Raw genomic sequence first — 14,505 nt, 5'->3', positions numbered from 1 at the left:
CACATACATGTTCATGGTGCGGCCGTGCACCCCCTTAAAGGAGGGGGACCAGTTACGCCCCTGCTGTCTTGCTGTGGTGGGCACTTGCTAGGCGTTCAGATTTTATCGTCCTCTATCGTGTCCCACACGACTTGCTATTAAACTTTCATTGCCGCCACCTGCACAATACCTAGTCTGAACCATTACAGTAAAACCTGTGTTTAGCGAACCCTGTGCCAAGCGGGATCCTGTCACAACTCAACACATTTTCAGGCGCCGACATGTAGCCATTGAAAATTCACCGCAACAAGCGGCATCATATTGACATTTGTGGAGCATAGAATACTTTCGTGTGGGCAAAGCACACCTCACTCAAGTACATGCAGTGCATCCTGCACTGTCACTTGTCACTTCTGTTCACTGCATGCACTTGGTTCAGAGTGCACTTCAACCCTGTTGCAGTCAACCCCGGCAGCCAAGATGGCACTTTTGGTTAGTTTAGGTCGCTGTGTGCAGGTCCAATATGGCATTTGGTACACTAACAGTCAGGCGCTGGTCGTGCAAGGCAGGTGGTCCCTGTGTCCGGTGCAGTTTCTGTGTAGAACTGCCCGTGCATGGGAAGACAGTCGTTAAAAGCAGGTGGTCGCTAAAACCAGAGGTCGCTTACACCACGTTTACTGTACTTAAAGGGGAAGTTAAGGCAAAAATTAAAATTTCACCAGTTGTAGTCTTCGGGGTGCTGAGTCGAATGGTCTTGGTCCGAGGAAGCTGAGACGCTCCCTTCCTACTTGAATCCCAATCGAACTCGCGCACTTCCACCGAAACTGGGTGACTGCGCCCTACGAGATGGGTATTTGTATGCAAAATGTCACTAAAAGCGCCATTTCGTTCTTATAAAAGCACGGATGACCGCGATTGGCCCATATGTTGTAGTCTTTGGGACGCTGAGTCGACTGGTTTTGGTCCGAAAAGGCTGCGATGCGGCGTTTTTCCTTAATTCCCAATCGAACATGGTTGAAGAAGCGGTCACGTGCTCCTGCGTACACCAGTCAACTGGTCACCGTGCCTGCAGGGTACAACTTACTAGCCTGTTTGACCTTTTTTGGGTGCAGTCCTGTCACTCGAGTTGAACCCGAGTTGAACCTTGGTGTGAAAGTTGTCATCTGCTGGCGTGGTGACCAGGTGATTTGGGCACCCAGGAGCACGTGACCGCTTCTTCAACCATGTTCGATTGGGAATAAAGGAGGAACGCTGCATCGCAGCCTTTTCGGACCAAAACCAGTCGACTCAGCGTCCCAAAGACTACAACATATGGGCCAATCGCGGTCATCCGTGCTTTTATAAGAACGAAATGGCGCTTTTAGTGACATTTTGCATACAAATCCCCATCTCGTAGGGCGCAGTCACCCAGTTTCGGTGGAAGTGCGCGAGTTCGATTGGGATTCAAGTAGGAAGGGAGCGTCTCAGCTTCCTCGGACCAAGACCATTCGACTCAGCACCCCGAAGACTACAACTGGTGAAATTTTAATTTTTGCCTTAACTTCCCCTTTAATCATTAAATTCTTGCCTGCACTCAGGGTGAACAATTGAACTAAAGACGACCAACGAAGAACTAGAGTGATATAAATATCTTTCATTAATTGCTCTGCAGATGGCATTGGCTGTAATGAGGAAGTGTTTGAAGTCACTCTGGTTTGCCAAATGGGTCGCAAATCATGTCCGGCCATTGGCCACATCACACTCAATGCGGAGGAGCAACAGGCAGGCCCTGGGTCAAAGAGCTCAGTTCCCACGCGAGATCCGAACACTGCAACCAGTGGATCAGGTACACGTGGAAGTAGTGCACCAGCAGGAGCAAGCAACGCGTCATCCTCCTACGGAGCGCTGCCTGGTGGAATGCAGGATGGAATATCTCACTGCAACATTGCCATTGCTACAGGAGCTGATATCAATGTGAGCAACCATGGCGGTGATGACAATAACGATGGAAGCAGCTCGTCAGATTGTGATCCAACATGCCATCAGTGTGTTGCCACAGTAAGTTTGTGTGTAGACTTTTCTTTTTCTTTCCTTTTTTTTGGTACAAGACTACCATTGCTCTGGGGTTGTGGTTTCTTTCCCAGTTTTCTCCTGTTCTTTTTTGGTGCATATATTTTACTCTGCTCAAATCGGTAATGCAGATTTGGAGACGTGCATGCTGCAGGTTTGAGTTGTGATGCTACTGGGCTCTGCCTGGGACAACTGTGACGCCTTGTGCCTCAACTGCTGGAGCAATTTAAAAAAAGTTTCGAGGTGAAGTCGTGCCTGGGGAGGGAGAAATACTCCGACTGAGATCCTTTTGCAATGTCTACATGTAGTTAAGAACTTAGAACTGCAGGTATGATGCTATATATTACTGTGCGTGTGTGTGTGCGTGCGTGCGTACGTGTGGGCGTGCATGCGTGGGCGTGTGGGCGTGCTTGTGTGCCTGCGTGCATGCGTGCCTGCGTGCGTGCGTGCCTGCCTGCCTTCCTGCGTGCGTGCGCGCGTGTGCGCGCGCGTGCGTGCTTGTGCGTGTGTGCGTATTATAATATTCTTCATCTGCACTGGTGAACTATTATCTGTCACCAGGTTCCCTTTATGATGTCCGTCCAAGGTGGGATAACAAGTTCATCATCTTCGGCTGAAACTGACCCCGATGAAAACGTGTGCAGAGTAACAGGTGGAGACGCAGTCAGCCAACCTTGCGGCGTGCAAGCTTTGGCAAAGGTAGACCTATTATTATGAACATGCACTGCATTTATAAGGAAGTTTGGTTGCTCCCACACTGGAGCTCGCGCTTTCCCGCGAGCTCCAGTGTGAGAGAAACCAAACTTCCTTATAAAAATTTGGCCGAGGTCGCTACCACTATTTGGTAATGTACCGCATTTCCCCAATTATAAGTTGTATTCTGTTATACATCGCACCCCCATTTCCAGGCCTTTGTCGTGTAATTTCTGTGTGTTTGTCCAAGTACCGAGTCCACTTAATGGTGTACTCCACTCTGTGAAATTGGCTTGTCACGGTTGGATAACGGCGAGGCGGATATTCATGAGAACTGCTATTATTTTATTGGCTATAACTAGCAGTAAAGTCTGTCTTGAAGATGTAAGGCCGGTTCGTTCATATAAGGAACATGAGACCCGGTCTAAGTAACTGTTTTAAGTGGTTGCAAGGTTGTATTTGGAGAACACCCAGTATTTACAGTACACGTCTGTTCATATTCACATAATTATTATCTGTTTCTGGCAACTTTTTTTACTCTCTTGCACCCTGTCCAGGAGCAAACGCAGCACTGCATTCCAGACAACTACAAAGTGCTTGGCACGGTTGAGCAGATCACACACCTCTTCCAAACACTGATCAATGAGGAAGATTGCACAGTTTCGGTCAGCAAAAAGGATGATGCAAAGGAGGAGTCAACCTTGCAGAATGCAAGCCGCCTGGAGGATTCTACCCAATCCACTTCCTCCACTGCAAGCCAGTCCATTCTGGATTCGTGTTCTCAATCCCTCTGCACTACAAGCAATCTGGAGTACTGTTACCTGCCGGTTTCTAGAACGAAATCATCCCTGGATGATATCACCTCCAACCAGGACCACTCAGAGCAGCCGGACAATGAGCCTCGGAATAGGCGACGTGCAGGTGAAGGCAGCACTGCAGCTAGCTCAAACCCACTTCAGCCTAGTGCCCCAAGCCATGGCCCATTTGACCTCTTCATTGTCCTTAGCAGTGTAAGTGCGCAATTGACAATGCCTTCATTTTTGTGTGCTTGTGTGTCCCGGGCGAGAGGGAAGTATCAGAGCCGGTACTGCGCGAGTGCGAGGGCATCATTTCACTATTCGTATCCCATGTGACTGTTCTATGCATGGCATTTGACCACTTGAGCATATCATGAGTAGCTAGTTATGAGTGTAATATACGTAGCGTTTCTTCACCTTCACTAGCTACACGTCGGCTATAACAAACTATTACGTCACCAGGACACAATTTCTGGAAACAGGGAGTCAAAAGTACTTACTTGACAGAAAAAGTGTCAAAAGGAAGCGTAAGACAGTCAACGTAAGCTGCTTGGTTTTGAGCCAACCATTCGAAAAGGCGAGTAATGCAATCTACAAGAAATGCTAAGCACCGTGTCCGGACGTTTGTAGCAAGCTTGGTCCTCCTTTGAGAAGCAGTCCAGTGATTGTGCGATAGAAAAATGTGCTGTATAAGTACAAACTTTCGTTAGATCACTCCACCAGCAGGTTTGTTATGTACGGAATTTCGTTTTTGGTCAAGGTCTGTCACCCCCAACGTTCAGAAAAAAGGCTTTCGTTAGGTACTTCCTCCGCGTCATTAAAATTGTCGCTTTCTAGAGCGATTTTTCGAAATTATGTTGTCCACTCGAAGGGCAAAGAAATCAGCTAGAAATTGAGGCTGAGCATTGTCGACGAACCAATCTTTAATCTGTGGCCCCCCCGCTTCGCTGCACTTGCAGCTAAGGTCGACGTCTTCATCAGAGTTTGAGTCAGACCCTTCAGCACTCAACAATACGCTGAAGAAGACGCGCGTTCAAATTCAGGTCAAGAAACTTCGTTTTCAAGCGATCCATGCCTCCAGATGGCAGGCGATGAAGGCAAGCTAGCATTTTTCAAGTATACTGTAACGACCTTCCAGCGGGATAGGGTAAGCAGTTTCGCACCTTCTTTCCTTGGTGAGCGCTTTGCTGATTTTGTTGGTGTTTTTAGACCTGCTACCTTCGCAGCAACATGCGCCACAAGTAGCGCATTTTAGGAATTTGAGACCACTTTGTTCTTGCCATCGTCAACTTCAGCAGTTCGTATTCAGGAGAGATGCCAGGATTCTTCTACCCGAGCTTGCAGTCTTGACAAATGCCCACGCGAACGATGTGGGGCGGCACGAACTCCAGAAAACGAAATGCGCTCTGGGGCGGAATAGTGCGGAGCGTGATGAATTTGCTTGGTGCGGAAGAGAGCCCCGACAAAGTGCGAGACCACCATGGCTTCAGTGACAAGAAGCCATTGCGCAGGAAGGGTCACACCAGTGTTTCAATAAAGAAAACAGCGATTCCGACAGTCTGACTAAGACGAGCCAAGTCACAAATATTGCGATGTGCGAAGCGGCAATTTTAATGACGCGGAGGAAGTACAAACTTTAGTTATTTCGTGCCCCTAACAAATATAAATACAAATATAGCGGTTCCAAGTGAAACTTTGTACTTATACAGTCAGGGCTCACCACGACCATACAAAATTCAAAAAGCGTCGACCACCATTTTGAAAACATGGCGATGCCGCCAAAGCCAGAGTTTGTGCAGTCATAGCGGCTACGCTCCCGAGTTCATGCTCATCGGTGTACAGCGATGTACAGTCTAGTCATAAAATACCGGTATTTTACGACTCCCTGGTCTACTCTGTACAGCGAAGGGCCAGTGCCGAAGCGAATCTTGTTGTTTGATGTCGAGAAAGACACGCGGAGAAGACGTCCTTTCTCCAAGCAATCTTGGTCATTTTTCTCAATCCGCTGGTGGGTGTCGACCAAGATATGTCCGTGGGGTACTGGTGAACTTGAGTCCTGGCATCTACAAGAATTTGCCGCGCCTAGCTAACCAATGTTGTCAGTAGAACTCAGCGTTTCCTGATCGCGACTCGGCACACTCTTTTCTGTTTGGCCTCGCAGCTTTCACGCTGCGAGTGGGGAGTTTCCTTGTCACAAATGAATCCCTTAGTCATGACCATGATGAGAGGTGACTGGTATGATCCCTGACTGGCATGCGTCCTTAGCTTGAGTGAACACGAAGGTAAACTCTTCACTTGGAACGCTTGCTGTCTCCTCCGCCCTTTCTTGTTGCACTTGCAGATATGCGCACGGCTGCCAGTTTTCGTTGGTGCGCGCGGCGACGCACGGCCGACCTTGATGTCTTCAAAAAAGTAGAACAGCGGTTCTCCTTGGCCGATTCTCATCATCGATAGCTCATTTTCAAGGTCTTGGAATTCTCTATCGGTTCACCGTCCCCGATTTCTAATTTTCTCTTCATTCACTTGTTTGCACGCCTTCGCGTTTGAGTGATTTCACCATCCGATCTCAGCCAAACGAAGGCCAAATCGAAAAATTCGAGACGGTAACCCCCCAAAAACACACCTTCTGAACACGAATCCACAATGACCTAATGTCTAAATCCAACGAATACAGCCAAGCTCCACTCAGAAAACACCCCACAATTGCAAGAAACAGCCCGTTTTGCCGTGCGCTGATTGGTCAAATCCAAATGACCGTTATTGACGCTTTGTATGGTCGTGGTGAGCCCTGACAGTAAACAGAATGAAGTGCCGTATTTCCCCGTAAGTTAGTTCTCCCTAATGACTTAGTACCCCCCTACTTCCTCCGTATACAAAAACTTCGTGACTTTTTTTCAACGGTGTTTTTGAGCAAGAACCTGCTCAACGAACCGCGCCAAAGGCTGTCATCGACAACCCACATTCATGTTGAGGTAGGTTTGGTTGATCCCGAACAGATTCTCCACGGAAGCCATGCGTGTGAGGATGTTGCCGACAGGAACTCACGAGTCAAATGAAGAAAAACTAACACTTACTTGCACTAAACTGACACCGTGACGAAGTGGAGCTCGCGGCTAGGCTGTAACACGGAGTCACGCAGCACTCGCTGCCATGAAACTTGCCAGGCTCGTACTTGCGGTGCGCGGCCCCATATGCAACGTGAGAACAGAAATCGGTTCCGCTCGCACGGCAAGATGAAACATTTCAGTCGTCGTGCAACCAGCGCTGACTCCGGATCGGAATGTCGACGACCTGACTTTCTTTGCCTCTCTCCAGTCAGACGTCTTTGTCGTCTAGGGGAATCCCAGAGACCTCCTCGAAGCCGTTGTAGAATGCTGGGAGGATTATCCTGCCGAGAAAATGCGAAGCGTGTGGATGTGTTTGAGCGACTCGTTTCACTGCATAATGGAGGTCGCGGGTTGGAACGACTGAATATAGTCGACACCGATTCGTGCACAGCTCTGGAGATGAAGAGGACGTAACCAAAGTCCCGCGTCGGATCATCACTGGAGCTGAAAAGAATCTGAACGAAATGCGGGCGGAAGCAGCGACTGTTGGGGTGGCGGGGTCAGCGTCGTCAGGTGACAATGACAGGAGCGACGAAGAGTCTGAATAAACTCAATCTCATTCGTCTGAGTTGCTTTTTTCTTTGTATATAGCTTGCAAACAGGTTAGACAATGCCACGAGGGTTATTCCAAGTCAAACGGAACAATTCCAGAGCTGTGCGCAGCCTTCAAAAAAAGTCACGAAGTTTTTGTATACGGAGGAAGTATAAAAAATACACTTTCCACTGCCGAGGTTATCACTCCGAAAGACAGTTCCCCCCGAAAGATAGACAGTTCGTACCCGTCCTACATGTACAGACACCGTACAGTACATACATCATATGCACGGACACTAGAGTTGTGCAGGCTTCCCACTGCGTGTTATTTACCCCCGATAAAAAAGTACTCCCCGAAAGATAGTACCACCCCCGAAAGTTAGTACTCATGTGGCTGCTAAGTTCGAAAGTTAGTACGTACTAACTAACGGGGAAATACGGTATTGCATAATAGTGGTAGAGACCTTGGCGATGATTTTATAAGGAAGTTGTTAGCTCCCACTGGAGCTCGCTATTTTCCCGCCGACCTGCCTTCACACTTTACTGACTCACGACTGCCATCCAGAGCACACGAGAAGTCCATCGAACCTTCGACTCGGCAAACCTGCAAGAAAGCACCACTCCCTGCTCAATACACAGTGTTTCGGGGAATTCACCACTCATCAGTTGAGCTTGAGTACGCTGGTGAAAATTGTGCCTGAAGAGCACCACTTATGTAGCGCTCTCTAGGCCAAACCACCAACAGGTGTACAAGTTTACCGAGACGCTCAATTTCCAGCGCGACAAACAACTCGTGAACACCATAATGTATAGAGCAGGGAGCGATGCCGAGTGGAAGGTTCGATGGACTTCTCGTGTGCCCTCGATGGCAGTCGTGAGTTAATCAAGTGTCAGGTCAGGTCGGCGGGGAAAGTGTCAGCTCCGGTGTGGGGAGCAGCCAACTTCCTTAGAAAGCAACATGTAGCAAAAATACGAGCCACACACTACATGTACTAAACTCAATTAATTGTATAGCCGGTGGTAACGCGGATGAGTGAACTTTACTTTTGTTTTACACACTACAAATGCCAAGCACCGTTTCTTGGCATTCGTGGCACACTGTGGTAGCGAGCTCGGTCCTCGTTCAAGTCATGGAGAGCGAGTCCTATGAAGTAATGTAGCGACCCGCCGGACATGGTATGGTGCCATGATACAAGCCAAGCTGTGCTACGCCGCGAACGCCTTCTTCCCCTCGCTGTCTGCCGCTGGTCTCACTCGACTCGAGAGATCGGCGAAGTCCGGGGTTCGAGCAATCCTACGACTGCAGAACCCGATCGCGACTCGGCCGCTGCGAGAGAGACTCTCATTGTCCACCATTGAGAGATTGTTTCAGCGAAAGCTCCTCATGTTTGTATTCTGTTGCCTGCACTCTCTGTCAAGTCACTTTTTTTCATCTTTTTTCACCCCAATCGCACCTTCTCAAGAATATCATGACCGAAGGGCCACTCGCGGACAGGTGACATGGCTCTTACGTGCCCCCTTCCTTCCGGGACGGTCCTCCATCCGTTTCCAAGGTGCCATTCTCTGGAATAAGCTGCCGGCTGAAGTTAGATGTATATCACAAAAGGATGAGTTCAAGAGCACCATCTGACACTGTATTGAGTCGCTTGTCCCTACCTCTTTGGGTCTTAGCCTCTAGAACCGCTAGTTCTTCAGTTCCCTCTTTTTCTGCACGATTGCCTTGTTTGTAAGTTCTCACCTCTTTTCTGCACCATTGCCTTATGCTCTATTTATGTGCTCCATTGCCTTCAGGAACGCTGTATTTTTGTTCCCGAATCCTTTCTGGGCATTGCCTCCAGAAACGCTTTATCTGTAATCGTCAGGGAAATCTCGCATAACAACTAAACTATCGTAATCCGACATCATCGTTATTCATTTTTCTCATATCTTTCTCCTACATGTTCATATCGCAGGTTTCTCAAAATCGCAAAATCGTATATTTTCTAGGTACCGTACGGCAAGATTTAGCCCAATTACCCCCCCCCCCCCCAAGGAATGTTTTTTTTCACTCAGTACACATGTGGGAAGGCGTAGAAAAAGTAAAACTGGACAATCTTCGGACCAAGTTTTTCCTATTGAGCTACCTTAACTCATCTTCTGCGTCCCGTGTTTCAGCACCAAGTCGCTGCAGTAGAATTATTCTTCACGTGCACAGGCTCCACACAACATCAGGCCACAGCAACTACAGGAAATAAAGTAATCTACTATCACGGTATTAAGAATGTATAAAGGTACTAGGTTGAGACAAGGAAATAATCAGAACTGTCGGAAGATTCAAGAACAACAACAAGCCAGACCAAAACCTCGCTGACTTCACTACTGTGGATGATATGCGCGCGTTCGTGCATCAAAACAACAAAACTGAACTGTGATTGTCACCGACGTCACAGATTACGTAGTGACAGAAATAACTAATCTGACATTAAAATATCAAGAGTACAAAAATTTAGAAGAGAAAAGGACATATGGATACGAGTTAAGAGTAACTCTCCATCACTGTAACATGATACTATACACAGTCAGAAAGTGCAATTCGTAACTCGTATCCATATGTCCTTTTCTCTTCTACATTTATTTATGGCTCAACATCCGAGTTTCAAAGTACAAAAGTACATTATCGTTCGAAACGATAATCGGTGTGAGAGAACAATAAGGAGGTTTCGCTCTACGGAATTACGTATGAAAATAACGTATGAACTGCACGGAATTCTCATACGTAAAAATCAGAGCTGTTGGGTTTTGCTCTACGTGATTTCTCCACGACTGCTAAACATGCGTTGTTGCTTTGGAGAAGCGTTAGCTGCATGCGCCCACCGCATGCACCACGAACCGAAACCGCGTTTTCCATTATATTTTGCACGTGGTGTACGGTGTGTGTACCTTGTGTTTCGCGCGGCTTGAATGTTGCCATGGACTAGTGCGGAAAATGAGAAAAAATATATCAAAAAGTCTCTAGCTCTAGCCTAGCCTGTTCTTATTTTTCACCACCACAGCCGTTTCGTTCATATTCGATGGTACATTCATACATATCATTGTGCAAAATGTACGAAAGTCTACAATCATGCACGTATGGACCGTACATGCACATGTGGACCGTACATGCCTGTACCAGTACGTGATTGCATGGTGAAGAATATGCATACCTGCCAGTTCCAATGTTTTGATTATACTACTCGTAACACCTTGAAACTACGAAAATGTATCACCCAAGCATCCGTGTATTTATACCTCCTAGCCTAGACCTTTCTTAAAAATTGGTGAAATTATAGCCTGGCCGTTCTTCGGCGCTCCGTTCTTCGGCGCTCCGTTCTTCGGCGCTCCGTTCTTCGGCGCTCCGTTCTTCGGCGCTCCGTTCTTCGGCGCTCCGTTCTTCGGTACCCGACAATATTGTAGTAGTACATGTGTGGTTGTTGTGGAGCACAACCAACTAAGCTCAACATGCCAACCAATCTCAGTCCCTACTCACACAAGGAGCACTGGAGCGCAGAAAATACCAAGCATACCTTTCAAGGTGAAAACAGTAAGAGAGTTAATAACTACTTCCTCTGTTAACAAACACTTCGTGATGGATTTTGATGGATATGACAACGCTAAGAACCGGTCAAGAACAGTTTGTAACGACTGCAAATCACTGGACGAAGGTAGTTCAGCCTGTGTACAGCGTCTTTACAAGAGAAACTGTTGGCGGAATGAGCAGAGAGTTCCGCTTGCGTCGCTTTCGCTCGACTCATTTTTGACCCTGCGTTGCTGTCGTCATCTGCTGCAAGCGAGTTGTCATCTCTCTCGAGTCGTTGTTCAGCTCGTTTCAGCCTTGCCTCGGCTTCCTTGATCACACTCCGCTGAACTTGATGTTACCGTCGTTGAAGTACGTTGGCTTTCAAGCAGCGTGATCCGCCGCGGTGGCGATTACTCATTTCCACCAGAGAGTCGTAAAAATATTTTACGACTGTTTACTAATATTTTACGACTCCCTGGTTGTGCGAGATTTATGAGTGTCAGTTGTCATATTGTCAAGGAGGGAGTGTGCGAGATTTACGAGTGTGATTTTGAGTGTGATTGGACAGGACACTGCACTGAAATAGAATGAGTGTTGTTGGGATAACATCATTTACGAGTGTGTTGTTACAATACAGTGTTTGTTGTGCGTGTTTGTCGGATACGCCAATATAATCAGTTGCATAGATAATACTTACGTTGTTGCTTGCATTCTCGCTCTCCACAGCAACTCCATTGCGTGCTGCGTTCTATGTATTCCTATTCTGTACACTGACTCTCTCTGACAGGGTTTGCTGTCACCCTGTCTCTGGGCGCAAGCACCCTCTGACAGACCAAACTGATTTGCTTCATCTCCACAATATTTATCTCCTTTCGATTTGAATTTCTGTTTGTTCTGCACTCTGATTTTTCCTTGTTGCACCTGCGCTTTTGTACGCGGAACTTTGCTGTCGCCATCGCGTCGCCATTATTTATATCCATGGTTACGTGGTGGTATGACTCATCGATGCATCATGCGCGCATGATCATTCTTCTTTTCTACTCGTACACTTCGATATGCATGCACGCACACTGATGTACACGTACACGTAAGCCAATGCACGCACGCGAGCACGTTTTGCTGATGACAGCGATTTGGCGATCGTTGTTGTTGTTTTTTGGTTGATTTGAGAGTATGGTTGAAACCAATAAGTAAATACAGTCTTCTAGTTGTCTCCACGAAAAGGCCAGGAAATCGCGCCACAACAGGGGTCTGAAGACCGCGTAGTTTTTAGTTGTGGTCGATAATTTCACATGGTCTAAACTACGCGGTCTTCAGACCCCTGTTGTGGCGCGATTTCCTGGCCTTTTCGTGGAGACAACTAGAAGACTGTATTTACTTATTGGTTTCAACCATACTCTCAAATCAACCAAAAAACAACAACAACGATCGCCAAATCGCTGTCATCAGCAAAACGTGCTCGCGTGCGTGCATTGGCTTACGTGTACGTGTACATCAGTGTGCGTGCATGCATATCGAAGTGTACGAGTAGAAAAGAAGAATGATCATGCGCGCATGATGCATCGATGAGTCATACCACCACGTAACCATGGATATAAATAATGGCGACGCGATGGCGACAGCAAAGTTCCGCGTACAAAAGCGCAGGTGCAACAAGGAAAAATCAGAGTGCAGAACAAACAGAAATTCAAATCGAAAGGAGATAAATATTGTGGAGATGAAGCAAATCAGTTTGGTCTGTCAGAGGGTGCTTGCGCCCAGAGACAGGGTGACAGCAAACCCTGTCAGAGAGAGTCAGTGTACTGAATAGGAATACATAGAACGCAGCACGCAATGGAGTTGCTGTGGAGAGCGAGAATGCAAGCAACAACGTAAGTATTATCTATGCAACTGATTATATCGGCGTATCCGACAAACACGCACAACAAACACTGTATTGTAACAATACACTCGTAAATGATGTTATCCCAACAACACTCATTCTATTTCAGCACAGTGTCCTGTCCAATCACACTCAAAATCACACTCGTAAATCTCGCACACTCCCTCCTTGACAATATGACAACTGACACTCATAAATCTCGCACACTGGTTTCATCTCCGCTCTCCAGAACTCCGCAAAACGAGGAGTAAAGGCACAGCCAAACTGATTCCATTTTCTCAGATGGATACTCCTGCAAGCACTGAACGGCAGTGGCTAGCAAGTCCAGTCGACTTTTCTTAACCACAAGGCTCGCGTCGGACTGCAGACTTCTGAAAGAATGCATGGTCATCCGCGTTGCTGTCGTCATCTGCTGCAAGCGAGTTGTCATCTCTCTCGAGTCGTTGTTCAGCTCGTTTCAGCCTTGCCTCGGCTTCCTTGATCACACTCCGCTGAACTTGATGTTACCGTCGTTGAAGTACGTTGGCTTTCAAGCAGCGTGATCCGCCGCGGTGGTGATTACTCATTTCCACCAGAGAGTCGTAAAAATATTTTACGACTATTTACTAATATTTTACGACTCCCTGGTTTCATCTCCGCTCTCCAGAACTCCGCAAAACGAGGAGTAAAGGCACAGCCAAACTGATTCCATTTTCTCAGATGGATACTCCTGCAAGCACTGAACGGCAGTGGCTAGCAAGTCCAGTCGACTTTTCTTAGCCACAAGGCTCGCGTCGGACTGCAGACTTCTGAAAGAATGCATGGTCATCCGCATTCGAATCTGGGCTTTCCGCAGGTTGAAAAGAACTTGAATCACTTGATTTCATTGCGCCGTGGGTTCGGAGCAGCCCCTTGTTCACTCGCTCACTGTGTGGGCTCGCTGCTCCGTTCGGTCGCTCTCTATCACTCTCAAACTCAGTCCTAGTGCAGTAGAGAGGTCAAGCAGCGCATTATCCCATCGGAGAAGTGATATTTCAGTTTCGCTCGCCATGACTGTCATCACCTATGTTGCCACAGCGCAACCATCGGTTCTGCTCAGTTTGTTGTGAAAGGTCGCTTTCCTTGCATCGTACCTCTTTCATGGCATGCCAGGAAAGGCCAAGAAAGTGATCGCGACTCGTTTCACGATAATTTGTGCGCAAACCAGTCCTTCAAAAATCCATCACGAAGTTTTTATAAACGGAGGAAGTAAGAACAAGCAGAGTTGAGTAGAAAGAGCGCGCGGAGAGGTGAGAAAGGTGTGAAACGCCACACATGTATTACTTGTTACTTGTGTGGTTGCTATACAGTCAACTTTGCGTATAACGACACTCGGCGGGGCATCAGAAAAGTGTCCTTATTCTCGAAGTGTCCTTATACCCGAAGTCTCATCATATGTATTACAGTTGGATGGGACTTTGCTCTGGGCATGGAAATTCTGTCGTTATTCGCGAATTGTCGTTATATCCGCAGTCGTTATAAGCGAAGTTGACTGTATATGTACATGTATGACCAGGATATTTGCTGTATAGTTGGATGTTTAGCAGCATACAAAGAGTGGGGCATGCGAAGGTGCCAATTTCTGTCCTGCATCTTTGTTACATGTAGTTGTACTCTTTCGTGTTTGTTTTTTTCCTGTTTGTATGTGTGTGTGTGTATGTGTGTGTCTGTGTGTGTGTGTGTGTGTGTGTGTGTGTGTGTGTGTGTGTGTGTGTGTGTGTGTGTGTGTGTGTGTGTGTGTGTGTGTGTGTGTGTGTGTGTATGTGTGTGCTATATGCCTATGAACATTTGTTCTATGGTTGATTGTGGTGGCTTCGCAGAGGCTGGGGTTTGTCAGATGGGTAAGTGCCATTTTAGGCCCGGACCTCTGAGAGCTGTTCCCTTTGCTTCCCCAGACGTAGATCTATAGTG

At 47.3% G+C, this 14,505-nt stretch overlaps 1 protein-coding gene across 1 annotated transcript in view; it reads left to right on the top strand.

Moving 5' to 3' along the window:
- The window catches only part of LOC135820821 (methylcytosine dioxygenase TET-like), a 33,591-nt gene extending 29,649 nt beyond the window's left edge, over positions 1–3,942 (top strand). The window contains exons 14-16 of the mRNA XM_065333863.1: positions 1,631–2,016; positions 2,590–2,727; positions 3,279–3,942. Of these exons, the coding sequence (XP_065189935.1) occupies positions 1,631–2,016; positions 2,590–2,727; positions 3,279–3,854 (1,100 nt within the window). The 3' untranslated portion in view covers positions 3,855–3,942. The remainder of the gene's footprint in view (positions 1–1,630; positions 2,017–2,589; positions 2,728–3,278) is intronic.
- The last annotated feature ends 10,563 nt before the right edge of the window (positions 3,943–14,505 follow it).

This window comes from Sycon ciliatum, chromosome 7 (assembly GCF_964019385.1).
Source record: "Sycon ciliatum chromosome 7, ocSycCili1.1, whole genome shotgun sequence".
Lineage (NCBI taxonomy): Eukaryota > Metazoa > Porifera > Calcarea > Leucosolenida > Sycettidae > Sycon > Sycon ciliatum.
The sequence above is the reverse complement of the archived record's forward strand: the minus strand, read 5'-3'. Positions and strand labels throughout refer to the sequence as shown.